The sequence below is a fragment of the Ranitomeya imitator genome, chromosome 7 (assembly GCF_032444005.1).
Source record: "Ranitomeya imitator isolate aRanImi1 chromosome 7, aRanImi1.pri, whole genome shotgun sequence".
Lineage (NCBI taxonomy): Eukaryota > Metazoa > Chordata > Amphibia > Anura > Dendrobatidae > Ranitomeya > Ranitomeya imitator.
The window spans coordinates 89,054,583-89,082,520 of NC_091288.1; the positions used below are offsets into that span (position 1 = coordinate 89,054,583).

General features: G+C 43.9%; 1 protein-coding gene across 2 annotated transcripts in view; it reads right to left on the reverse strand.

Moving 5' to 3' along the window:
- Window positions 1-27,938, reverse strand: part of LOC138644800 (aldehyde oxidase 1-like) — a 252,342-nt gene that overhangs the window by 152,024 nt on the left and 72,380 nt on the right. For both annotated transcript variants that reach the window (XM_069733618.1, XM_069733619.1), the window contains 3 exons: window positions 22,613-22,706; window positions 16,463-16,566; window positions 14,787-14,971 (listed from right to left, as the gene is read on the reverse strand). In XM_069733618.1, coding sequence (XP_069589719.1) covers window positions 14,787-14,971; window positions 16,463-16,566; window positions 22,613-22,706 — 383 coding nt within the window. The remainder of the gene's footprint in view (window positions 1-14,786; window positions 14,972-16,462; window positions 16,567-22,612; window positions 22,707-27,938) is intronic.

A 27,938-nucleotide genomic window follows, 5' to 3' on the forward strand; every position in this document is an offset into this window, starting at 1 on the left:
TCGGGTTGTGGCAGCTTCAAGTTCAAATCACCCCCCTTTCGCCCCATTAAAATAAAACAATAAAAATCAAACATAGACATTTTTGGCATTGCCGAGTTCAGAATTGCCTGATCTATCAATTAATAAGGGATTAACCTGATCGCGAAACGCATAGTGATAAAAAAGTCAGAACGCCAGAATTACGTTTTTTTGGTTGCCACGACATTGCATTAAAATGCAATAACGGACAATCAAAAGATTGTATCTGCATCAAAATGGTATCATTAAAAACTTCAGCTCAGTGCGCAAAAATAAACCCCCAACTAACCCCAGATCATGAAAAATGGAGACTCTACTGGTATCAGAAAATGGCGCAATTTTTTTTTTTTAAACAAAGTTTGGAATTTTTTTTACCACTTAAATAAAAAACCTATACATGTTTGGTATATATGAACTCGCAATGACCTGGAGAATCATAATGACAGGCCAGTTTTAGCATTTAGTGAGCATAATAAAAAAGCCGAACAAAAAAACACGGAGGGATTGCACTTGTTTTGCAATTTCACTGCACTTTGAATTTTTTTACCGTTTTCCAGTACACGATATGTAAACCAATGGTGTTGTTCAAAAATACAACTCGTCCGGCAAAAAACAAGCCCTCAAATGTCCATATTGACATAACTTTAAAAAGTTATGGCTCTGGGAAGAAGGGAAGCATAAAAAAAAATACCTCCACTCATGAAGAGGATAAAAAAATAAAAAATATATAAAAGTTCAAATCAACCCCTTTCGCCCCATTCAAAATAAAACAATAAAAAAAATCAAACATGCACATATTTGGTATCACCACATTTAGAGTCGCCCAATCTATCAAGCTATACAAAGAATTAATCCGATCGATAAAGCTGCCGTCACACTAGCAGTATTTGGTCAATATTCTACATCAGTATTTGTAAGCCAAAACCAGGAATGGAACAATTAGGGGAAAAGTACAATAGAAACACGTCACCACTTCTGCATTTATCGCCCACTCCTGGTTTTGGCTACAAATACTGATGTAAAATACTGACCAAATGCTGCTATGTGACGGCAGCCTAAATGGTGTAACAAAAAAAAGTCATAACCCCAGAATTACTTTTTTTCGTTGCCGTAACATTGCATTAAAATGCAATAATGAGTGATCAAAAAATTGTATCTACATCAAATTAGTATCATTAACAACGTTAGCTGGGTGCACAAAAACAAACCCTCACCTGGTCCCAAATCCTCAAAAATGGAGACACTATGGGTCTCAGGAAATTATGAATTTATTTTTTTTAACAAACTTTGGATTTTTTTTTCACCATTTACCGTATATACTCGAGTATAAGCTGAGATTTTCAGCCCAAATTTTTGGGCTGAAAGTGCCCCTCTCGGCTTATACTCGAGTCACAGTCGGCAGCAGCGTCAGCGGATGAGGGGGAGAGGGCGCTGAGGCATACTTACCTGCTTCCAGGGCTCCTGGCGCTCCCCCTGCAGTCCCACGGTCTCCAGGTGCCGCAGCTCTTCCCCTGTTCAGCGGTCACGTGGGACTGCTCATTAGAGAAATGAATATGGACTCCACTCCCATAGGGGTGGAGCCGCATATTAATTTCTCTAATGAGCGGTGCCAGTGACCGCTGATAGAGGAAGAGGCTGCGGCACCGAAGACCAGCTGTCCGGGAGAAGGAGCAGGACGCCGGGAGCAGGTAAGTATTTCATATTCACCTGTCCACGTTCCACACGCCGGGCGCCGCTCCATCTTCCCGGCGTCTCTCCGCACTGACTGTTCAGGTCAGAGGGCGCGATGACGCATATATATATATTTTTTTATTATTATTGCAACAGCAGCAGCAATGGCACAGATTTGTATGGTACATATATGGGGCAATAATGAACGGTGCAGAGCACTATATGGCACAGCTATGGGGCAATAATGAATGGTGCAGAGCACTATATAGCACAGCTATGGGGCAATAATGAACGGTGCAGAGCACTATATGGCACAGCTATGGGGCAATAATGAATGGTGCAGAGCACTATACGGCACAGCTTTCTATGGTACATCTATGGGGCAATAATGAACGGTGCAGAGCACTATATGGCACAGCTATGGGGCCATAATGAACGGTATGGAGCATCTATTTTTATTTTTGAAATTTACCGGTAGCTGCTGCATTTTCCACCCTAGGCTTATACTCGAGTCAATAAGTTTTCCCAGTTTTTTGTGGCAAAATTAGGGGGTCGGCTTATACTCGGGTCGGCTTATACTCGAGTATATACGGTAAATGAAAAATAACCTAAACATGTTTGGTGTCTATGAACTCAGAATGACCTGGAGAATCATAATGGCAGGTAAGTTTTAGCATTTGATGAACATGTGTTGTGAATTCTGTGGCAGAGCTCCCTCCTGTGGTCACAAGTGGTACTTCGGCTGATTCTCTCTGTGAGCTTCCGTTGGTGGAGGAAAGTGGTACTGCGGCTTCTGAGTTTCCTTCCTCAGGTGATGTGGTGAAGTCGTTAGGTGCTGCTCTATTTAACTCCACCTAGTGCTTTGATCCTGGCCTCCAGTCAATGTTCTAGTATTGGACCTGTTTCCTCCTGGATCGTTCCTGTGGCCTGCTGCTCTGCATAGCTAAGTTCCGCTTTTGCTTTTTGTTTGCTGTTTTTTTCTGTCCAGCTTGCTTTTTTGTTTTCTCGTGCTTGCTGGAAGCTCTGGGACGCAGAGGGTGTACCTCCGTGCCGTTAGTTCGGTACAGAGGGTCTTTTTGCCCCCTTTGCGTGGTTGTTTGTAGGGTTTTGTGTTGACCGCAAAGTTACCTTTCCTATCCTCGCTCTGTTCAGAAAGTCGGGCCTCACTTTGCTAAATCTATTTCATCTCTACGTTTGTTTTTTCATCTTAACTCACAGTCATTATATGTGGGGGCTGCCTTTTCCTTTGGGGGATTTCTCTGAGGCAAGGTAGGCTTATTTTCTATCTTCAGGCTAGCTAGTTTCTCAGGCTGTGCCGAGTTGCATAGGGAGCGTTAGGCGCAATCCACGGCTGCCTTTAGTGTGGTTGGAGAGGATTAGGGATTGCGGTCAGCAGAGTTTCCACGTCTCAGAGCTCGTTCTATGTTTTTGGGTTATTGTCGGGTCACTGTGTGTGCTCTGACTCCTATGTCCATTGTGGTACTGAATTATCTTATCATGACAGTACTGGAGGCCCAAAGTACTAATGATTCTCAATAGAGGGAAAAAAGAAGTTCTGAGACCATTTTTTTTTCCTCTGACCTGTGTTTTGCCTTTTTTTTCCCCTAGACATTTGGGTGGTTCAGGACACAGGTGTGGACATGGACATTCAGGGTCTGTGCTCTTCAATGGATAATCTCGTTATAAATGTACAAAAGATTCAAGATTTGGTGGTTCAGAAGCCTATGTTAGAACCAAGAATTCCTATTCCTGATTTGTTTTATGGTGATAGAGCCAAGTTTGTGAATTTCAAAAATAATTGCAAACTGTTTCTGGCCTTGAAACCTCGCTCCTCTGGTGACCCAGTTCAACAAGTGAGAATTATTATTTCTTTTTTGCGTGGCGACCCTCAGGAGTGGGCATTTTCCCTTGCGCCAGGAAATCCTGCATTGAGTAATGTTGATGCGTTTTTCCTGGCGCTCGGATTGCTGTACGATGAGCCTAATTCAGTGGATCAGGCAGAGAAAAATTTGCTGGCTCTGTGTCAGGGTCAGGATGAGATAGAGGTATATTGTCAGAAATTTAGAAAGTGGTCCGTACTCACTCAATGGAATGAAGGTGCGCTCGCAGCTATTTTCAGAAAAGGTCTCTCTGAAGCCCTTAAGGATGTCATGGTGGGATTTCCTATGCCTGCTGGTTTGAATGAGTCTATGTCTTTGGCCATTCAGATCGGTCGACGCTTGCGTGAGCGTAAATCTGTGCACCATTTGGCGGTATTACCTGAGCTTAAACCTGAGCCTATGCAGTGCGATAGGACTTTGACCAGAGTTGAACGGCAAGAACACAGACGTCTGAATGGGCTGTGTTTCTACTGTGGTGATTCCACTCATGCTATCTCTGATTGTCCTAAGCGCACTAGCGGTTCGCTAGGTCTGCCACCATTGGTACGGTATAGTCAAAATTTCTTTTGTCCGTTACCTTGATCTGCTCCTTATCATCGTATTCTGTCATGGCATTTGTGGATTCAGGCGCTGCCCTGAATTTGATGGACTTGGAGTATGCTAGGCGTTGTGGGTTTTTCTTGGAGCTCTTGCAGTGTCCTATTCCATTGAGAGGAATTGATGCTACGCCTTTGGCCAAGAATAAGCCTCAGTACTGGACCCAGCTGACCATGTGCATGGCTCCTGCACATCAGGAGGTTATTCGCTTTCTGGTGTTGCATAATCTGCATGATGTGGTCGTGTTGGGGTTGCCATGGCTACAAGTCCATAATCCAGTATTACATTGGAAATCCATGTCTGTGTCCAGCTGGGTTGTCAGGGGGTACATGGTGATGTCCCATTTCTGACTATTTCGTCATCCACCCCTTCTGAGGTTCCAGAGTTCTTGTCTGATTACCGGGATGTATTTGATGAGCCCAAGTCCGATACCCTACCTCCGCTGTTATGATAAGGTAATTCAGTACCACAATGGACATAGAAGTCAGAGCACATACAGTGACCTGACAATAACCCAAAAACATAGAACGAGCTCTGAGACGTGGGAACTCTGTTGACCGCAATCCCTAATCCTATCCAACAACACTAGAGGCAGCCGTGGATTGCGCCTAACGCTACCTATGCAACTCGACACAGCCTGAGAAACTAGCTAGCCTGAAGATAGAAAATAAGCCTACCTTGCCTCAGAGAAATACCCCAAAGGAAAAGGCAGCCCCCCACATATAATGACTGTGAGTAAGATGAAAAGACAAACGTAGAGATGAAATAGATTTAGCAAAGTGAGGCCCGACTTTCTGAACAGAGCGAGGATAGAAAAGGTAAATTTGCGGTCAACACAAAACCCTAAAAACCACGCAAAGGGGGCAAAAAGACCCTCCGTACCGAACTAACGGCACGGAGGTAGACCCTCTGCGTCCCAGAGCTTCCAGCAAACAAATAGATAAGCTGGACAGAAGAAAAGCAAACAAAATAGCAAAGGAAAACTTAGCTATGCAGAGCAGCAGGCCACAGGAACGATCCAGGTGGAAAACAAGTCCAATACTGGAACATTGACAGGAAGCCAGGATCAAAGCACTAGGTGGAGTTAAGTAGAGCAGCACCTAACGACCTCACCACATCACCTGAGGGAGGAAACTCAGAAGCCACAGTACCACTTCCCTCCACCAACGGAAGCTTACAGAGAGAATCAGCCGAAGTACCACTTGTGACCACAGGAGGGAGCTCTGCCACAGAATTCACAACAGTACCCCCCCCTTGAGGAGGGGTCACCGAACCCTCACCAGAGCTCCCAGGCCGACCAGGATGAGCCACATGAAAGGCACGAACAAGATCGGGAGCATGGACATCAGAGGCAAAGACCCAGGAATTATCTTCCTGAGCATAACCCTTCCACTTAACCAGATACTGAAGTTTCCGTCTTGAAACACGAGAATCCAAAATCTTCTCCACAATATACTCCAACTCCCCCTCCACCAATACCGGGGCAGGAGGGTCAACAGAAGGAACCATAGGTGCCACGTATCTCCGCAACAATGACCTATGGAATACGTTATGTATGGAAAAAGAATCTGGAAGGGTCAGATGAAAAGACACAGGATTAAGAACCTCAGAGATCCTATACGGACCAATGAAACGAGGTTTAAACTTAGGAGAGGAAACCTTCATAGGAATATGACGAGAAGATAACCAAACCAGATCCCCAACACGAAGTCGGGGACCCACACAGCGTCTGCGATTAGCAAAACGTTGAGCCTTCTCCTGGGACAAGGTCAAATTGTCCACTACCTGAGTCCAAATCTGCTGCAACCTGTCCACCACAGTATCCACACCAGGACAGTCCGAAGACTCAACCTGTCCTGATGAGAAACGAGGATGGAACCCAGAGTTGCAGAAAAATGGCGAAACCAAGGTAGCCGAGCTAGCCCGATTATTAAGGGCGAACTCAGCCAAAGGCAAAAAGGACACCCAGTCATCCTGATCAGCAGAAACAAAACATCTCAGATATGTTTCCAAGGTCTGATTGGTTCATTCGGTCTGGCCATTAGTCTGAGGATGGAAAGCCGAGGAGAAAGACAAGTCAATGCCCATCCTACCACAAAAGGCTCGCCAAAACCTCGAAACAAACTGGGAACCTCTGTCAGAAACGATATTCTCTGGAATGCCATGTAAACGAACCACATGCTGGAAAAACAATGGCACCAAATCAGAGGAGGAAGGCAATTTAGACAAGGGTACCAAATGGACCATCTTAGAAAAGCGATCACAGACCACCCAAATGACTGACACTTCTTGAGAAACGGGAAGATCTGAAATAAAATCCATAGAGATATGTGTCCAAGGCCTCTTCGGGACTGGCAAGGGCAAAAGCAACCCACTGGCACGAGAACAGCAGGGCTTAGCCCGAGCACAAATCCCACAGAACTGCACAAAAGCACGCACATCCCGCGACAGAGATGGCCACCAAAAGGATCTAGCCACCAACTCTCTGGTACCAAAGATTCCAGGATGACCAGCCAAGACCGAACAATGAACCTCAGAGATAACTTTATTCGTCCACCTATCAGGGACAAACAGTTTCTCCGCTGGACAATGATCAGGTTTATTAGCCTGAAATTTTTGCAGCACTCACCGCAAATCAGGGGAGATGGCAGACACAATTACTCCCTCTTTGAGGATACCCGCCGGCTCAGATACACCCGGAGAGTCGGGCACAAAACTCCTAAACAGAGCATCCGCCTTCACATTTTTAGAGCCCGGAAGGTATGAAATCACAAAGTCAAAACGGGCAAAAAACAACGACTAACGAGCTTGTCTAGGATTCAACCGCTTGGCGTACTCGATATAAGTCAAGTTCTTATGATCAGTCAAGACCACCACGCGATGCTTAGCTCCTTCAAGCCAATGACGCCACTCCTCGAATGCCCACTTCATGGCCAGCAACTCTTGGTTGCCCACATCATAATTTCGCTCAGCAGGCGAAAACTTCCTGGAAAAGAAGGCGCACGGTTTCATCATTGAGCAATCAGAATCTCTCTGCGACAAAACAGCCCCTGCTCCAATCTCAGAAGCATCAACCTCGACCTGGAACGGAAGCGAAACATCTGGTTGACACAACACAGGGGCAGAAGAAAAACGACGCTTCAACTCTTGAAAAGCTTCCACAGCAGCAGAAGACCAATTGACCACATCAGCACCCTTCTTGGTCAAATCGGTCAATGGTTTAGCAATACTAGAAAAATTGCAGATGAAGCGACGATAAAAATTAACAAAGCCCATTCAGACGTCTGTGTTCTTGCCGTTCAACTCTGGTCAAAGTCCTATCGCACTGCATAGGCTCAGGTTTAAGCTCAGGTAATATCGCCAAATGGTGCACAGATTTACGCTCACGCAAGCGTCGACCAATCTGAATGGCCAAAGACATAGACTCATTCAAACCAGCAGGCATAGGAAATCCCACCATGACATCCTTAAGGGCTTCAGAGAGACCCTTTCTGAACATAGCTGCCAGCGCAGATTCATTCCATTGAGTGAGCACGGACCACTTTCTAAATTTCTGACAATATACCTCTATCTCATCCTGACCCTGACAAAGAGCCAGCAAATTTTTTTCTGCCTGATCCACAGAATTAGGCTCATCGTACAGCAATCCAAGCGCCAGGAAAAACACATCGATATTACTTAATGCAGGATCTCCTGGCGCAAGAGAAAATGCCCAGTCCTGAGGGTCGCCACGCAAAAAAGAAATAATGATCAAAACCTGTTGAACTGGATCACCAGAGGAGCGAGGTTTCAAGGCCAGAAATAGTTTACAATTATTTTTGAAACTCAGAAACTTCTATCACCAAAAAACAAATCAGGAATAGGAATTCTTGGTTCTAACATAGATTTCTGATCAATAGTGTCTTGAATCTTTTGTACTCTTGCCGAGAGCTGATCCACACATGAAGACAGACTTCTAATGTCCATTGCTACACCTGTGTCCTGAACCACCCAAATGTCTAGGGGGAAAAAAAGGCAAAACACAGTGCAGAGAAAAAAAAATGGTCTCAGAACTTCTTTTTTCCCTCTATTGAGAATCATTAGTACTTTGGCTTCCTGTACTGTTATGATAAGGTAATTCAGTACCACAATGGACATAGAAGTCAGAGCACATACAGTGACCTGACAATAACCCAAAAACATAGAACATGGGAACTCTGTTGACCGCAATCCCTAATCCTATCCAACAACACTAGAGGCAGCCGTGGATTGCGCCTAACGCTACCTATGCAACTCGGCACAGCCTGAGAAACTAGCTAGCCTGAAGATAGAAAATAAGCCTTCCTTGCCTCAGAGAAATACCCCAAAGGAAAAGGCAGCCCCCCACATATAATGACTGTGAGTAAGATGAAAAGACAAACGTAGAGAAGAAATAGATTTAGCAAAGTGAGGCCCGACTTTCTGAACAGAGCGAGGATAGGAAAGGTAACTTTGCGGTCAACACAAAACCCTAAAAACCACACAAAGGGGGCAAAAAGACCCTCCGTACCGAACTAACAGCACGGAGGTACACCCTCTGCGTCCCAGAGCTTCCAGCAAACAAATAGATAAGCTGGACAGAAGAAAAGCAAACAAAATAGCAAAGGAAAACGTAGCTATGCAGAGCAGCAGGCCACAGGAACGATCCAGGAGGAAAACAAGTCCAATACTGGAACATTGACAGGAAGCCAGGATCAAAGCACTAGGTGGAGTTAAGTAGAGCAGCACCTAACGACCTCACCACATCACCTGAGGGAGGAAACTCAGAAGCCACAGTACCACTTCCCTCCACCAACGGAAGCTTACAGAGAGAATCAGCCGAAGTACCACTTGTGACCACAGGAGGGAGCTCTGCCACAGAATTCACAACACTCCGCATAGGGATTGTGATTGTGCTATCGATTTGATTCCTGGTAGTAAATTCCCAAAAGGTCGACTGTTTAATTTATCTGTGCCTGAGCACGCCGCTATGCGGAGTTACGTGAAGGAGTCCTTGGAGAAGGGGCATATTCGCCCGTCATCGTCGCCATTAGGAGCAGGGTTCTTTTTTGTAGCCAAGAATGATGGTTCACTGAGACCTTGTATAGATTACTGCCTTCTTAATAAGATCACGGTTAAATTTCAGTACCCCTTGCCGTTGTTATCTGATTTGTTTGCTCGGATTAAGGGGGCTAGTTGGTTCACCAAGATAGATCTTCGTGGTGCGTATAATCTTGTGCGTATTAAGCGAGGCGATGAATGGAAAACTGCATTTAATACGCCCGAGGGCCATTTTGAGTATCTAGTAATGCCATTCGGACTTGCCAATGCTCCATCAGTGCTTCAGTCCTTTATGCATGACATCTTCCGAGAGTACCTGGATAAATTCCTGATTGTGTACTTGAATGACATTTTGATCTTCTCGGATGATTGGGAGTCTCATGTGAAGCAGGTCAGAACGGTGTTTCAGGTCCTGCGTGCTAATTCTTTGTTTGTGGAGGGATCAAAGTGTCTCTTTGGTGTTCAGAAGGTTTCATTTTTGGGGTTCATCTTTTCCCCTTCTACTATCGAGATGGTTCCTGTAAAGGTCCAAGCCATCCATGATTGGACTCAGCCGACATCTCTGAAAAGTCTGCAAAAGTTCCTGGGCTTTGGTAATTTTTATCGTCGCTCCATCTGCAATTTTTCTAGTATTGCTAAACCATTGACCGATTTGACCAAGAAGGGTGCTGATGTGGTCAATTGGTCTTCTGCTGCTGTGGAAGCTTTTCAAGAGTTGAAGCGTCGTTTTTCTTCTGCCCCTATGTTGTGTCAACCAGATGTTTCGCTTCCGTTCCAGGTCGAGGTTGATGCTTCTGAGATTGGAGCAGGGGCTGTTTTGTCGCAGAGAAGTTCTGATTGCTCGGTGATGAAACCATGCGCCTTCTTTTCCAGGAAGTTTTCGCCTGCTGAGCGAAATTATGATGTGGGCAATCGAGAGTTGCTGGCCATGAAGTGGGCATTCGAGGAGTGGCGTCATTGGCTTGAAGGAGCTAAGCATCGCGTGGTGGTCTTGACTGATCATAAGAACTTGACTTATCTCGAGTCTGCCAAGCGGTTGAATCCTAGACAGGCTCGTTGGTCGCTGTTTTTTGCCCGTTTTGACTTTGTGATTTCATACCTTCCGGGCTCTAAAAATGTGAAGGCGGATGCTCTGTCTAGGAGTTTTGTGCCCGACTCTCCGGGTTTATCTGAGCCGGCGGGTATCCTCAAAGAGGGAGTAATTGTGTCTGCCATCTCCCCTGATTTGCGGCGGGTGCTGCAAAAATTTCAGGCTAATAAACCTGATCGTTGCCCAGCGGAGAAACTGTTTGTCCCTGATAGGTGGACGAATAAAGTTATCTCTGAGGTTCATTGTTCGGTGTTGGCTGGTCATCCTGGAATCTTTGGTACTAGAGAGTTAGTGGCTAGATCCTTTTGGTGGCCATCTCTGTCGCGGGATGTGCGTACTTCTGTGCAGTCCTGTGGGATTTGTGCTCGGGCTAAGCCCTGCTGTTCTCGTGCCAGTGGGTTGCTTTTGCCCTTGCCGGTCCCGAAGAGGCCTTGGACACATATCTCTATGGATTTTATTTCAGATCTTCCCGTCTCTCAAAAGATGTCAGTCATTTGGGTGGTCTGTGATCGCTTCTCTAAGATGGTCCATTTGGTACCCTTGTCTAAATTACCTTCCTCCTCTGATTTAATGCCATTGTTCTTCCAGCATGTGGTTCATTTACATGGCATTCCAGAGAATATCGTGTCTGACAGAGGTTCCCAGTTTGTTTCGAGGTTTTGGCGAGCCTTTTGTGGTAGGATGGGCATTGACTTGTCTTTTTCCTCGGCTTTCCATCCTCAGACTAATGGCCAGACCGAATGAACCAATCAGACCTTGGAAACATATCTGAGATGCTTTGTTTCCGCTGATCAGGATGACTGGGTGTCCTTTTTGCCTTTGGCTGAGTTCGCCCTTAATAATCGGGCCAGATCGGCTACCTTGGTTTCGCCGTTTTTCTGCAACTCTGGGTTCCATCCTCGTTTCTCTTCAGGGCAGGTTGAGTCTTCGGACTGTCCTGGTGTGGATACTGTGGTGGACAGGTTGCAGCAGATTTGGACTCATGTAGTGGACAATTTGACCTTGTCCCAGGAGAAGGCTCAACGTTTCGCTAATTTCAGATGCTGTGTGGGTCCCCGACTTCGTGTTGGGGATTTGGTTTGGTTATCTTCTCGTCATATTCCTATGAAGGTTTCCTCTCCTAAGTTTAAACCTCGTTTCATTGGTCCGTATAGGATTTCTGAGGTTCTTAATCCTGTGTCTTTTCGTCTGACCCTTCCAGATTCTTTTTCCATACATAACGTATTCCATAGGTCATTGTTGCAGAGATACGTGGCACCTATGGTTCCATCTGTTGATCCTCCTGCCCCGGTTTTGGTGGAGGGGGAGTTGGAGTATATTGTGGAGAAGATTTTGGATTCTCGTGTTTCAAGACGGAAACTCCAGTATCTGGTTAAGTGGAAGGGTTATGCTCAGGAAGATAATTCCTGGGTCTTTGCCTCTGATGTCCATGCTCCCGATCTTGTTCGTGCCTTTCATATGGCTCATCCTGGTCGTCCTGGGGGCTCTGGTGAGGGTTCGGTGACCCCTCCTCAAGGGGGGGGTACTGTTGTGAATTCTGTGGCAGCGCTCCCTCCTGTGGTCACAAGTGGTACTTCGGCTGATTCTCTCTGTGAGCTTCCGTTGGTGGAGGAAAGTGGTACTGCGGCTTCTGAGTTTCCTTCCTCAGGTGATGTGGTGAAGTTGTTAGGTGCTGCTCTATTTAACTCCACCTAGTGCTTTGATCCTGGCCTCCAGTCAATGTTCTAGTATTGGACCTGTTTCCTCCTGGATCGTTCCTGTGGCCTGCTGCTCTGCATAGCTAAGTTCCGCTTTTGCTTTTTGTTTGCTGTTTTTTTCTGTCCAGCTTGCTTTTTTGTTTTCTCGTGCTTGCTGGAAGCTCTGGGACGCAGAGGGTGTACCTCCATGCCGTTAGTTTGGTACGGAGGGTCTTTTTGCCCCCTTTGCGTGGTTGTTTGTAGGGTTTTGTGTTGACCGCAAAGTTACCTTTCCTATCCTCGCTCTGTTCAGAAAGTCGGGCCTCACTTTGCTAAATCTATTTCATCTCTACGTTTGTTTTTTCATCTTAACTCACAGTCATTATATGTGGGGGCTGCCTTTTCCTTTGGGGGATTTCTCTGAGGCAAAGTAGGCTTATTTTCTATCTTCAGGCTAGCTAGTTTCTCAGGCTGTGCCGAGTTGCATAGGGAGCGTTAGGCGCAATCCACGGCTGCCTTTAGTGTGGTTGGAGAGGATTAGGGATTGCGGTCAGCAGAGTTTCCACGTCTCAGAGCTCGTTCTATGTTTTTGGGTTATTGTCGGGTCACTGTGTGTGCTCTGACTCCTATGTCCATTGTGGTACTGAATTATCTTATCATGACAAACATGATAGAAAAAATCCAAAAATCTTCTGTGGGATTGCACTTTTTTGCAATTTCACGGCACTTGGAATTTTGTTGTTTTCTTGTACACGATATGGTAAAACCAATGGTGTTGTTCAAAAGTACAACTTGTCCCACAAAAAACAAGCCCTCACATAGCCATATTGATGGAAAAATAAAAAAGTTATGGCTCTGAGAAGGGGAGCGAAAAACAGAAATGCAAAAACGAAAAAGGGCTCCGTCATGAAGGGGTCAATATGCTAGGACACAGCACTCTGTGAACAGCTAGCTTCTTTAGCAATGACCTTTTGAGGCTTACTCTCCTTGTGGAGTGTGTCAATGACAGTCAGCAGTCTTCCCCATGATTGTGGAGCTACTGAAACAGACTAAGGAACATTTTAAACGGTTAGGAAGCCTTTGCAAGTGTTTTTGTTAATTAATCTAATTTACTGAGATAATGACTTTTGGGTTTTCATTGGATGTAAGCCTTAGACATCAACATTAACAGAAATAAACACTTGAACTAGATCACTCTTTTTGTAATGACTCTATATAATATATGAGTTTCACTTTTTGTATTGAATAAATGAAATAAATTAACTTCTTGATGATATTCTAATTTAGTGAGAAACAGTTGTGTGTGTATATATATATATATATATATATATATATATATATATATATATATATAAATATATATATACACTGTGATGCAGTGACCCCTGTTACACCTAGAGGTGCTGCATTTTGCTCCTCAAGATATGCATGGAGGCTTATCTGTGGTTATAGTGGTTGAACTTGCCACCTCCCACCTATGGGAGTGGTTACAAGTATATAATGTGACCGTGTGGTCACATGGGAAAAGATGGATGGACCTGAGTCGTCTGTGTGCCAGGTCCCGGAGGGCCTCTGTATTGGGAGGTCCTGGGAGTAGGACTAGATCCCTGAAGAGCACATGGGGGAGGCCTTGGACCTGGGGGCCTGTGTGTTGGACGGTCCCAGATGGCGATGGACTAAATAGTGCACAGAGAGGACGCGTGTGCAGAGTCCGTGATGGCACTGCATTTGGGGAAGCTACAGCCCATCTGAGGATCTGGGCTGTCAGGTGGCCTGGTGAGCAAGGCATTGCCCGGGACGGTGATCCCAGTTCGGCAGCTTCCCTGAGAGAGAGTACTGACAGGAGTTAGTGTATGGAGCAGGGGCTCCTGGAAGGTAACCCAGCGTATGGGGAACTGTGCAGTCACCCATGGTAACTGGACGGAGTAAGGTCCAGCATGATTAGAGATTGCAACCGTAATGTCGTATGTTGGTGCCTGCTGTGCTCCATGGACATTAATGAACTGTATGGCGTGCGGTCACCCACGATAACTGGACACAGAGGTTCGGTGTGTTTAGTGACCGTGTTTCAAAGCCGTGTATACTATGATGTGAAGATTGATGTAAGGACTGTTTGCTTGTTGTTCATATTTCTGTGGCTTACGACGCCATAATAAACCACATGGACTGTGAATTCCTGGTGGGCCGCTGTGCAAGAGAAAGTGCTTACCCCTTACATATTAACTGCAGTTGACACAATACACTTGATTTACTGTGTACAGACAAAGACAGCATCACCTCACTCATTTAAGGCTACTTTCACACTAGCGTTGGTACGGGCCCGTCGCTATTCGTCAGGCCGACGTACCGACGCACGTTATGAAATAAATGCACAACGGGGGCAGTGGATGCAGTTTTACAACGCATGCGCTGCCCCATTGTAAGGTCCGGGGAGGAGGGGGCGGAGTCCGGCTGCGCATGCGCAGTCAGAAATGGCGGACACGACGCACAAAAAAAGGTTACATGCAACATTTTTTTTTTTTTTGTGCCGACGGTCTGCCAAAACATGACGCATCCGTCGCACAATGCGTCGGCTAATGCAAGTCTATGTAAAAAAACGCATCCTGCAGGCAACTTTGCAGGATGCGTTTTTTCTCCAAAACGACGCATTGCGATGTACGCTAGTGTGAAAGTAGCCTTACCCTCTACCAAGTTTAATATTATTTTATAGAAGTATAGGAAATTTGTGAGTGAGAGTAATGTAATATTTGCATGTAACTGAACAGAATCAATGTTGTATACGTATTTGGGTCATACCTGCCTGTTAGAGCCTGGCACGTGTTCTTTGCAGGTACAGTGGTAGGACCAATACCACCATAGTAAATGGCAATTTGCTTAATTACATCTGTGCCGTTCTTAAACTGTACTTGCATTCCAGCGTTGACAATAGCAAAGGCATTTTCTTCTCTCTGGGCTTGTCTGAATGCTGAAATAAATTGCTCCTATATAAAAGCACAAAGAACAAGAAGCAGATGTATTGATAAGAAAATAATTATATACACAATGAATAGGTCTAAATACACATCCTAAAAAGGATTAATTGGATAAATGTTTGCATATAAAAGATAACATTAGTACCTACAGTAGCTTTTTGCAACTAAAACTAATTACTGATCTATAAATGCTTGCTATCCAATGCCTGTTGTCAAGTGTAATCAATGTTTGGGGAGGGACACTGAGACAGATTACAAGAAGTAGGATCGGATCTTTGACTTTTTTTGTCTCCACTTTTCATTCAAATTATATACAGGAATGACAGAGAGGCGATACTTCAATTTGGAGCAGGAAACATCGTTCATCAATGGCAGTTGTAATTGATCCGAGGAAGTGAGGGTAGGCAGTTTAAGCACCCATAGTGCTGGCAGAATGCTAATGATGTGGGACAGTCCACTCAAAAATAATATGCAGCATTACAGAGCTTTGCAATAGGGACAGATCCTTGATACATTAGATTGGTATGTGCATCAAAAGAGGTTTTAACTGGTTGTGGTGGGTCAGCAAGAAAATTATTTCACTCTGGTTTAGGGTGAAATAGGTTATCTTTAAAAAGGAGTGTTTTCCAAATGTAAAGTGATTTTACATCTCTTTCCTGCTTTAAAAGACATCTTAAAGGAATGATGTAGTCCATACATCTCAACAAATGTCAATCATTACCAACAACTCTGTGTTACCTGCCTGAGAAAAATGGAGACTGTCTAGCTTAAGGTTAATCCTATGACTAAGGGTGCCAGACAAATGTCAGGTTTTAACATGGTTTCTTTGGATGTTCCCGTTTTTAATGTTTTTTGAATAAATTGAAGTTTTATTGGTTGTACCGAATTTCCACCTCCTTTCTCCTAGCTTAAGGTTAACTTGTCTAAAAATTAACACTTTTAGTCAGTCTTGAAGGGGTGGTGCAATACCTAAAACTTTCTTTATACATCTCTATTTTTACATGCCAAACACTTTTGTAATTTGCTTTACTAAAAAAATCCATACCATTCTTCCTATACAGCTAATCCCTAAATGTTTTTTACTTCACTTCCTGTGGTGTTTTTGAGAGGAGTCTCAAATGAGGAGTCATCAGGAAGCTGGGGCTGCACTCACTTTTCCACAGCATCTATCAATCTGACTTTAAGAGGGCATCATTGGGGGGATAGTGCTGTGGTCTCTTACCACACTTTCTTTCATAGCTGCCCTCTGAAGATGTCCTGAATCCTTAGAGCTGATAGAAGCTGTCGGAGAAGTGACCAAGGCGCTGTCTCCACTGCCGCAGCTTCTTACAGTGAAAGGAGACATCAAAAGGAATCTTTGATAGAAGCAGGGTGAGTGACAACAGCAAAGCCCCACAACTTCTGTCACTGTCCCCAAATGAATCATCATCAGGGATATTTGTTATAATTGGGTTTTCCTTTTTTGTCACTCAGAGATCATCAAACAAAAGAAAAGCAGACCTTTGGAGAATATGGGATAAGAACAGAAATTAAGACTTCTCCAGGCTTTAAAGCAGATGAACCTGTGAAAAATGCTTCATTCAATGGGATTGTCCTGATTCCTCCTGTATTTCAAAGAAAAAAAGAAAGAAAATAAAACATTTTACAAGGTTGAAGATTTGGGAACTGTATCAAAATAGAGAGAGACGTTTTGTCCTTTGAAGTTTGTTTGAAAAATATTACAGAACTGAGAGCAATTGTTATATTCCGAATGGAAGCATCTTATCAATGGAATCTATGATATATCCTGAGACATGATGGGAGTGAACTTCAGGAAGTAAAATACATGTTCAACAAAACTGGCATAAGCTTTTCTTTAGTTTTACTAAGATGTTTCTATTTCATGCTGAATGTTTTTATTAACTTAAAGAATTCTGGCTTTAAAAACATTTAAGACTGAAAATTTTTTGCAATATAAAAATATTGTGACTTTGCTTCTCAAAATGGGCAGAGTTGGGATGGGACGGTGGGGTAACACCATACTTCTTCTAATTCATGACAAACTACGGCCTTCTTTGTGCCATTAATCTTACTCCAGCCTATTAATGAGTCTGGCAGCTCTTTCTCCTGCACGCCCCTTCATCAAGACCGGAGTGAGCAATGTCAATCTTTGTGTTTCTGTTAGGTTTTCAATTACTCATGATTAATAAAAAGAGTATTCAATTATTGACTGAAGAAAACTTCTTGAAAATGCTGAAGAAAGTCTACTATAAATTCTGTTTCTATATTTGAGCCATTAGACAGAACAGAAAAGGGTGTTTTAGGTGAGGATCACTTTTATAGATTTTTTCATTTAAAAAAGAAAAAAATATATATTCAGATGTATGGAACCCAAGATGATTAATTTTGTCATGGTCAATATTATTTTTAGGCTATGTTTCCATACTCTGAATCAATTGAAAGATGTGGAATAAAACTGAACATGTACATCGGGACAAGGCGAGGCAGGGTAGGCCTCCTGTCTCCTGCCGCCATGTTGAGGGTGCACTTTGGGAAAAAAAAGGCATAGCATGATGAGGTGACACAAAATGGATATGGAGAGGAAATGTGGCCACAATATGGAGACAAGTTAGCCTGCTGGGGGACAGTGTGGAGACATAGAGAAAACAGTGGAAAGGGGACAGCCATGGTATAGGCCGTGGTACATAAGAGCGGACTGTGTGGCAGTTGTAGCTGCTAATAGCTGATAGTGTGGTGGTTATAGATTGTAAGTGCAGACAGTGTGGTGGTTATAGCTCATTAAGGCAGACAGTGGGGAGGTCATACAGTAAATCATAAGAGGCTTATTTAGGGCATGCTATGGACAGATATTTTTATGAAGAGGGCATTTTAATAACACTTATTTTTAATTGTACTTTGTTAGGATTTGCTGTAGAAGCGCAGAGAAGAGGGAAGTCTGTAGAAAAGAGATGTAGACGTGAAAAGGCAACATGGCATCTGGACAAGATGGAGATGAAATGAAAGAAAGGAGTCAATCAGAGAAGATGTCATCTACAAGATACATGGATGTAAATGTTTACTTGTTGACACTGACTACATTTCATCAGTACTATGGTTCCTGTATGGTCCACAGTCTGGTAATTGTTAAAGGCATGCTGGGAGTTGTAGGATAATGAGATACAAATGTATATGGGCCTGACTTGACATTATGATTGATTGTTGTACTAAGCTTAGTGATGTAGTTCTGGTGATGTATTCATGTACTGATGATGATACTGCTGTTGTATTTATTTACTGATGGTGGTTGTTGTGATGTAGTCATGTACTGATGATGGCTCTGGTGACACATAAATGTAATGGCAGTGGTTCTGGTGATGTATTTATGTACTGATGGTGGTTCTGTTGATGCATTTACCTACTGATGGTGGTTCTGGTGCCGTATTCACGTACTGTTGGTTACAGTGATCTATTTATTTATTGATAATGGTTCTGGTTCTGTATTTATGCACCATTGATGGCTCTGGTGTTCTATTTAGGAACTGATGATGATTTGGGCTTTGTATTCCTGTACTAATGATGATGCTGGTGATGAAGACATCACCAGAACAGCTATTACTACATGACTACGTCAAAAGAATCACCATTCGTACATGAACACGTCACCAGAACCACTATCTGTACAGGAATATGGCACCAGAACCTCCATCGGTTTTGTTGCAAACTGTACTTGTCGCATGATGGACATAAAAATCATCAGACGTATTCCGTTAACGTATTCCTTTATCTATAATCGGATTTGTTCAGTTTCCATTAGGATATCCACCAAATGTTGGACACCTTAATTGAAACCAAACGGCCACCATTATAATTAATCTATATTAGTTTCCATGACCATCCTTGGGTTTGACAGTTAAAATATAGGACGTCAGGGATGAATATCAATATTTGTCCTTCATATTGTGTAAATGGTTCACAAACAATGAATGATTCTGTATATAACTTTGAAAACACACTCCCTGTTGAGCCTCACCCCTAAATTACACCACTTTTTTTTAATTTGCTGGTATTTTTGGGAGAAAAAGGTATCAATTCTAGTGGAAGTGATCATCGGAGTGGGAGAGTGGGTGTGATAGGGGACCTGTTACCTAAGTGTCTGACCCATTCCTTTACTTGGGGGCTGTGTGTTCATGGGGGGACATCATCAACTTCATCTGCCTAGGGCAACCAAAATACCTTGTTCCAGCCCTGCTGGAGCACAGGGATATCGTTTTGACATTGTTGTGCATACACACGTGGTCAAAATTGTTGGTACCCCTCGTTTAATGACAGAAAAACCCACAATGGTCGCAGAAATAACTTGACTCTGACAAAAGTAATAATAAATAAAAGATCAAAGAAAATCAACTAATGAAAGTCAGACATTGCTCTTCCACCATGCTTCCACAGAATAAAAAAAAAATAAAACTCATGAAATAGGCCTGGACAGAAATGATGGTACCCCTTAAAATAATGTGACAAAAGGGACATGTTAAATCAAGGTGTGTCTACTAACTAGCATCACAGGTGTCTACAATCTTGGAATCAGTGAGTGGGCTTGTATATAGGGCTACAGATACTCACTGTGCTGTTTGGTGACATGGTGTGTACTACACTCAACATGGACCAGAGGAAGCGAAGGAACGAGTTGTCTTGGGAGATTAGAAAGAAAATTATAGACAAACATGTTAAAGGTAAAAGTTATAAGACCATCTTCATGCAGCTTGATGTTCCTGTGGCTATAGTTGCATATATTATTCAGAAATTTAAGATCCATGGGACTGTAGCCAACCTCCCTGGATGTGGCCACAGGAGGAAAATTGATGACAAATCAAAGAGACTGATAATACGAATGGTAACAAAAGAGCCCAGAAAAACTTCTAAATAGAGTAAAGGTGAATTTCAAGCTCAAGGAACATAAGTGTCAGATCGCACCATCCGTCGTTGTATGAGCCAAAGGAGACTTCATGGGATACGTCCAAGGAGGACATCATTGTTGAAAAAAAATCATAAAAAAGCCAGACTGGAATTTGCCAAACTACATGTTGACAAGCCACAAAGCTTCTGGGAGAAGGTCCTATGGACAGATGAGACAAAAATGGAACTTTTTGGCAAGGCACATCAGCTCTAGGTTCACAGACGTAAAAATGAAGCATATCAAGAAAAGAAAACGTTGTCCCTACTGTGAAACATGGAGGAGGCTCTGTTATGTTCTGGGGCTGCTTTGCTGCATCTGGCAGGGTACAATGAAATCTCAAGACTATCAAGGGATTCTAGAGAGAAATGCGCTGCCCAGTGTCAGAAAGCTTGGTCTCAATCACAGGTCATGGTTCTTGCATGATCTAAAACACACAGCTAAAAGCACCCAAGAATGGCTAAGAGGAAAACATTGGACTATTCTGAAGTGGCCTTCTATGAGCCCTGACCTAAATCCTATTGAGCATCTTTGCAAAGAGCTGAAACATGCCGTCTGTTAAAGGCAACCTTCAAACATGAGACAACTGGAGCAGTTTGCTCTTGAAGAATGGGCCAAAATACCTCTCGATAGGTGCAGAAGTCTCATTGACAGTTACAGGAATTGTTTGATTGCAGTGATTGCCTCGAAAGGTTGTGCAACAAAATATTAAGTTAAGGGTGCCATCATTTCTGTCCAGTCCTATTTCATGAGTTTTATTTTTTTTTAAATTTTGTGGAAGCATGGTTGAAAAGCAATGTCTGACTTTCATTTGATTATTTTCATAGATTTATATTTATCATGACTTTTGTCAGATTCAAGTTATTTCTGTGACCATTGTGGGTTTTTCTGTCATTAAACAAGGGGTACCAACAATTTTGTCCATGCTTGTATGTTCATTTTATTGGGCACTTTTGCTTTGCATTTACAGGTTTATTCTAGGTGGAATCCAGATTGTGCTATAAGTTAATTTTGCAGATAAATCTCTGACTGATTACGGTGAATATGCCTCTTCACATGTAATTTTCAAGAGATATGGACAGGTCCTACTTCTATCCATGTTGTAGAGTTAACTAACCAATCCAAGTCAATGGCCTCATGAAAAAGAAGAATTGATAGTACATGCATATCATGTATTTTTACTGTTTAATGAGTAGGAGAAGCTAATAATTTTTTTTTTTCACACGAGAAAGAGGATGTGCAGCGCCCCAGAGACCTGGTCGTTGCAGTATGGCACTCTGCCACTAAGGGGAGCAGCAGTACGTCTGATGGCACTAAGGAGTTCTCCTGACCAGGTATCACTAGAACACCTTACACTTCACACTCCGGCCACTAGGGGGAGAAAAAGGCTTTATTTTCACACTGGTAAAACTAGGGGCTGGGAGGAAGTTAGTCAGAAGCTGACTGGGTTGGAACCAGGCAACATCCCGTGGCAGGGGGTGTTGCAGGGAGAAGGCACAGGGGGGTCCCTGTCAGGCGTGGGAACCTGGCAGGTGCCTAGCAAACAGAACAGAACGTAACAGAAAACGCGCCTGCACACCTTGCGGCGGTATCCTAAGAAAGAGACACAAAGGGAAGGATATTGTGGAAACGAGATCAGCACAAAGGAGAGCCAGTAAGAGTCGTGCTGAGAGAGGAAGGCAACATCTTACTGAGGTGCGTAGTCGGTGGCCGGATCACCGTAGGAGTAACTGACTTCAGGCCTTACTTCAAATTCCGCTGGACAGTTAATCATAGGTTAGCTGTCTACCTTCTACACCTACGAAGACATAGGGGGCAACATTGGGAGAGGGGCATCTCTAGGGTCCCGGAAGACCTCCAAGCCTTCCCGTCAAACGGGTGGCGTCCTAGCCATAACATATCTGGGGGACGATAGAAACTAGTAACATCTGGAACCAAAGAACGAGAGAGAGAGAACAAGCTGTAGAGAACGAAAGAACGAGAGCAGCAGTTGTGAGGACTATTCCGAATGCTCAGCAGGGTAGGACTACAACACACAGGTGCTATTGGTAGGCAACGATTTCCATCTGCGAGGGAAACTCTGGATGTGCCCATCGGACCGGCCGGTCTCTGATAGCCTGGTTGAACGTGCTCTGGATTGAGGATATTGAAGCCTTCAGTAAAGATGTAAAGAGACTGCAACCTTGTGTCCTCGTTATTGCCTGCACCTGACACCATCACCATCTACATATCTGGGAAGCCCTGGGGACACACTTCACCTGTGGGAAGTTATACCATCCAGCTGCCATCCCATCACCCCAGCGGACCCCACAGCAGCATCGGTCACCCTGACCGAACACCACAGGTGGCGTCACGAACCCTTGACAGACTACTCCAAAACCTTTATTGTACGACCCTTAGCAGGGTCACGACCGGGTCCAGCCACCGTGACAACCGCGTAACCGGGCAGAAAGGACCGGTACCGAGTGACCTGTGGCCCTGTGTCTGGGGGCGCTCCAGATGCAATAAGGGTTGAAAAACTGACACAAAGACCAAAAATGGAACCAGCATGCTGAAATAAAAAAACAAACAAACAAAAAATACACAGACTATTTTAACGTATGAAAAAAAAATAAGTCAGAATGCCCCATCCAGGTTATATTTGTAACTCAGTTTGCATTTTGTAGTATTTAGTGGTCCTAAAACAGCAGATGCTTTACGCCAATTGTCATGCCACTTACCTTTAGATACCAAGTTTAGCATTGCACCTCCGGCAGCAAGAACAGGATTTAGGTCGCTTGTTGCACCCTTGCTGATGACATGTCCCCCTAGTGACTAATTGTACACATTAGTTATGTTAGCTACATGCATTGATGTCAAAATCTATGTATATATTTGCAGCTAAAGAAATAAGATATGTAGCCCTTATAGTTTGTATATATTTTTACAACTTTGAAAAATGAAAAAAGTTACATGTTTCACATACATGAATACAACATTCTTGATGCCTACAACTAGAAGTTTAGTGCACGTGGATTTATTATAAATAATGTTCAGTGGGAATTTTATCACTTTGTCTTTAAATAGGAACTGACACTTTCTGAAAGAAAAAAAGTTAAATCCTATGTAAAAATCCCTGATCTCTCCTGAATCTGCCACACTTTTCCATTTTGTGCTGCATTGCTGCAGAGATATGCACATTTCTTTTTTTTAGCAGAATATGTGAAATATGTGGTTGCACTTCAACTGGGCATCTCTTAAAAAATGTATCTGGGGACATGCACTCTCATTGTTCCCTACCAGATGCTATCAATAACAGATCAGAAGTTGCTCCAGCAGTCTCAGACACTGCCAAGCTGTTATTGGCAGCATCTAGGAGGGGTGAAAGTGCACGTCCCCAAAGAAGACTTTGATGAAACACCTAGTTAAACTATGAGCAGAGGTTTCACATACTGCTCTCAAAAAACAACAAATATGAATATCTCAGCAATAGCGCATTGTAACAGAAAATGGAAAAAAGCGGTAGAATCAGGAATGCTCAGTGAATTTTACATGGTATTTACCGTATATACTCGAGTATAAGCCGAGATTTTCAGCCCAAATTTTTGGGCTGAAAGTGCCCCCCTCGGCTTATACTCGAGTCACGGTAGCGGTGGGGTCGGCGGGTGAGGGGGTGAGGGCACTGAGGTATACTTACCTAGTCCCAGCGATCCTCGCGCTGTCCCTGCCGTCCCACGGGCTTCGGCGCTGCAGCTTCTTCCTCTCTTCAGCGGTCACGTGGGACCGCTCATTACAGAAATGAATAAGCGGCTCCACCTCCCATAGGGGCGGAGCCGCCTATTCATTTCTCTAATCAGCGGTGCCGGTGACCGCTGATAGAGAAAGAAGCTGCGGCACCGAAGACAGCTGTGACAGGAGGGGACAGCGCGAGGATCGCCAGGACTAGGTTAGTATGTTATATTCACCTGTCCACGTTCCAGCCGCCGGGCGCCGCTCCATCTTCCCGGCGTCTCTGCGCTCTGACTGTTCAGGTCAGAGGGCGCGATGACGCATATAGTGTGCGCGGCGCCCTCTGCCTGATCAGTCAGTGCAGAGAGACGCCGGGACCGGACGCTGGGAGCTGCAAGTAGCGAGGTGAGTATGTGTGTTTTTTTTTTTTTATTGCAGCAGCAGCAGCGGCCATGGCACAGATTTATGGGGAGCATCTATGGGCCAATATGAACGGTGCAGTGCATGTGGTGGTGGTGGCAGACGCTGCACTTGTAGATCAGTGGCACAGGTGCCTGCATGTGGTGGTGGTGGCAGACGCTGCACTTGTAGATCAGTGGCACTGGTGCCTGCATGTGTTGGTGGCAGACGCTGCACTTGTAGATCAGTGGCACTGGTGCCTGCATGTGGTGGTGGTGGCAGATGCTGCACTTGTAGATCAGTGTGGCACTGGTACCTGCATGTGGTGGTGGCAGACGCTGCACTTGTAGATCAGTGGCACTGGTGCCTGCATGTGGTGGTGGTGGCAGACGCTGCACTTGTAGATCAGTGGCACTGGTGCCTGCATGTGTTGGTGGCAGACGCTGCACTAGTAGCTCAGTGGCACTGGTGCCTGCATGTGTTGGTGGCAGACGCTGCACTCCTAGCTCAGTGGCACTGGTGCCTGCATGTGGTGGGGGTGGCAGACGCTGCACTTGTAGATCAGTGGCACTGGTGCCTGCATGTGTTGGTGGCAGACGCTGCACTAGTAGCTCAGTGGCACTGGTGCCTGCATGTGTTGGTGGCAGACGCTGCACTCCTAGCTCAGTGGCACTGGTGCCTGCATGTGGTGGTGGTGGCAGATGCTGCACTTGTAGATCACTACACAGAGCACTATATGGGGCACAGCTATGGGCCAATATGAACGCTGCAGAGCACTATATGGCACAGCTATGGGGAAATAATGATCTATTTTTATTTTTGAAATTCACCCGTAAATGCTGCATTTCCACCCTAGGCTTATACTCGAGTCAATAAGTTTTCCCAGTTTTTTGTGGCAAAATTAGGGGGGTCGGCTTATACTCGGGTCGGCTTATACTCGCGTATATACGGTAAATCAATTTTTTGTAGCAAGTGACAAGTGGAGCAAGTGTCCTCTTTAAAACTAGCTCCTACCCTGCCCAAGTGGAGGCTGTTATGGTAAATATTTATACTTTGATTTGATTATCATTCAGACAATTTATATATCTTTGATAAATTAATTTTTTTAAAGTGGCTTTATAAGTGTTATTCATAAAAGCAATAACACAGGGCATTGTCTCTGATATAGAGGTGTCTTTGTGTTAAGTTTTTTTGTTACAGAAGCATAGGAAGCTGTACAGAAGTTTCAAAGTCTTCACCAGAATCCATAATTTATTATCTTCTTATTCCCAATTAAAATACTTTCTTTCTCCAATTAAAAGATCTTCTTCTCTAGCTAATGTAAAACCATTGTCACAGGTTTACTGCAACAGAGAGGAGTCAGAAAACAGCAGCATCTGATTTCTCCTACTCCTGCACTGATTAGAAGCCCTTGGAAGTTTTCCTGCATTAATGCTCGACTGTTCACTGTTAGCCACTCTCATCTAATATATAAAGCTGAATGTGTGTGTGTGTGTGTGTGTGTGTGTGTGTGTGTGTATGTGTATGTATGTGTGTATGTCCGGGATCGGCATCTGCACCGTCGCAGCTACAGCCACAACATTTTGCACAGTCACATGTCTGGACCCTGAGAGCATCATAGGCTATGTTGTGAGGCGAAATTTTAACCCCGCGCTTTCCAATTCACCAAACAATTTTGCCCCTATCTACATGATGGGAAAAAAGTGAAAGGAAAAGTGTTGGAGGCAAATTGACAGCTGCCAGATGTGAACAAGGGGGACTTAAAGAATGAGAGTGATGGTGCCAAAGAGTATATACCGTACAGTTGCTAAGGTGGGGCCCCGACATGGGATACTTACTCACCACACATTGGAATATGAACACACACACAAAATGCGCCACACACTACCACGTGCTTGAACACATATACCATCCTCAGCACACATTTCACCACACATACACCAACCTCGCCACATAAAAGTCGCCACTCAAAACTCACCATGCGCAAAATTCGCCACATGCAAAACTCGCCACATGCAAAACTAGGCTCACGCAAAACTAGCCACACATGCAAAACACACCTCATGGAAAACTCGCCATACGCAAAACTTGCACACGCGGAAAAATTGCCACATGCACAAAAGTTGCAACACATGCAAAAGTTGCTTCACAGAAAACTTGCACATACTCAAAAGGCACCACACATAAAATTCACCACACGCAAAACTCGCCATGCGCAAAACTTGCTGCACACAACTTGCTACACTAACCTGTCACATGCAACTCGACACACAAAAAGTTGCTACACGCTTGTCGCCACACAAAACTCATCTCACAAAAGTCGCTACATGCATGTCGCCACCCGCAACTTAACACACACAACTTGACACATGAAACTCGCCCTAAAACACACACAAGTCTGGTATTCTTCAAAAATAAAAATCTGATTAATAAGCAGACAAACTACAAAAGCAACAAATGTACCATATAGGAAATACGGCAGCTGTCAGTCACATGACCTGTCTATTATGTGTATGTGTGAGCTAATATATACTGCCAGGGGGGAGTGCTTCCTGTTGGCTGGGGATTTATCAGGCTGCCAATAGCAACCAATCACAGCTCAGCTTCTGTTTTGCTATAGTTAATTAATCTGAGCTCTGATTGGTTAATATAGGTAACAAAGGACATTCTCAGTATAACAAAGCTAATATATGTTGTGAAATGCTTCTATTAGCTTAGTTTTTGCCTTTTAATATCTACATTTCTATCTATTTGTTTTGTGGTTTTTGTGTGCAGAATAAATTTGTGTTAACACATTCTATTTTGCTAACAGTAGTTACTAACCCGGGTGAAGCCAGGTAGTACAGCTAATTTCCTATATAATCTGGGCCCTGGTAAGCACTCATTGCCAGACATAGCTCAAGCTGCATGGTTAATAGATGGTGGTTGAAGGTTGTTGTTTGAGAAGGTGTTTGGAGGATTTATCTGAGACTGTTGCTAGTTTTTGGGTATGTGCTAATTCCCCTCCTTCTCCTACTTTGGTTTGACCCCATCCTCCAATCCCCAGTGTAAACCTCTGTTGTTTGTGTGAGTATATTTGTATGATTAGTATTTTTCTTTATCCCTGCTCATATTACCTTGTTAGTCGGGTTGGTTTACTACGGTACACTAATTACACTAATACTCCCCTGTTCCTTGGGTGGGGGAAGGGTACAGACTGAGGGTGGATTTAGGAGCTTAGGCAATGTACGTGGCCCCGGCATCTTCACCATCAGGAGTAATCTGGAGAACAGGGCAAGCTAGGACTATCCTAGCATTAGGGACAAGGAAGGAGCCTCTAGTCCTGGGATACCCGACATCAGAGTCTCGACAGTTATACTCCTTTTCATATCTTTGTAGTTGTAATACAAACATTTCACTGGGCAGCTGAGATCAGACAACCCTGTACACTAACAGACATTGGTTGTGTGCACTTGTCTCCAATCGATTCAACTCTCTGATTTGATCAAAACTGGCAAACATGTGAAAATTTTGAGTTTCTCCTAAAGCTTTCCTTACAGGTATCCACATCAAGGCTATGTGAAGACGAGCAGGGGAATTAGACCTCCATTTTTAAGCACAATTTTGAATCTAACATTTTAACACTGAATTAAGCTGAGGCTACATTTTGTACATAAACAGTATACAGCAATTATTATCTGTACCCAGGATAATGTCATTACATTTTCATTAAATAAAGTAAAATAATAATAATGACAACTACTCTGTGTGCACAATTGTTAGGCAAGTGAATACTTTGACTATCTCATCATTTTATGGAGTTTTTTCCACCTCCAATCTGTAGAAGCTTGAATGCTTATTTGATGAAGCAGATCAGGTAATGTGTATTTGTGCAATGAAGGGGGGTGCAGCCTAAGGATGCAACACCCTTTATTGAGGTGTGCTGAATTATTAGGCACC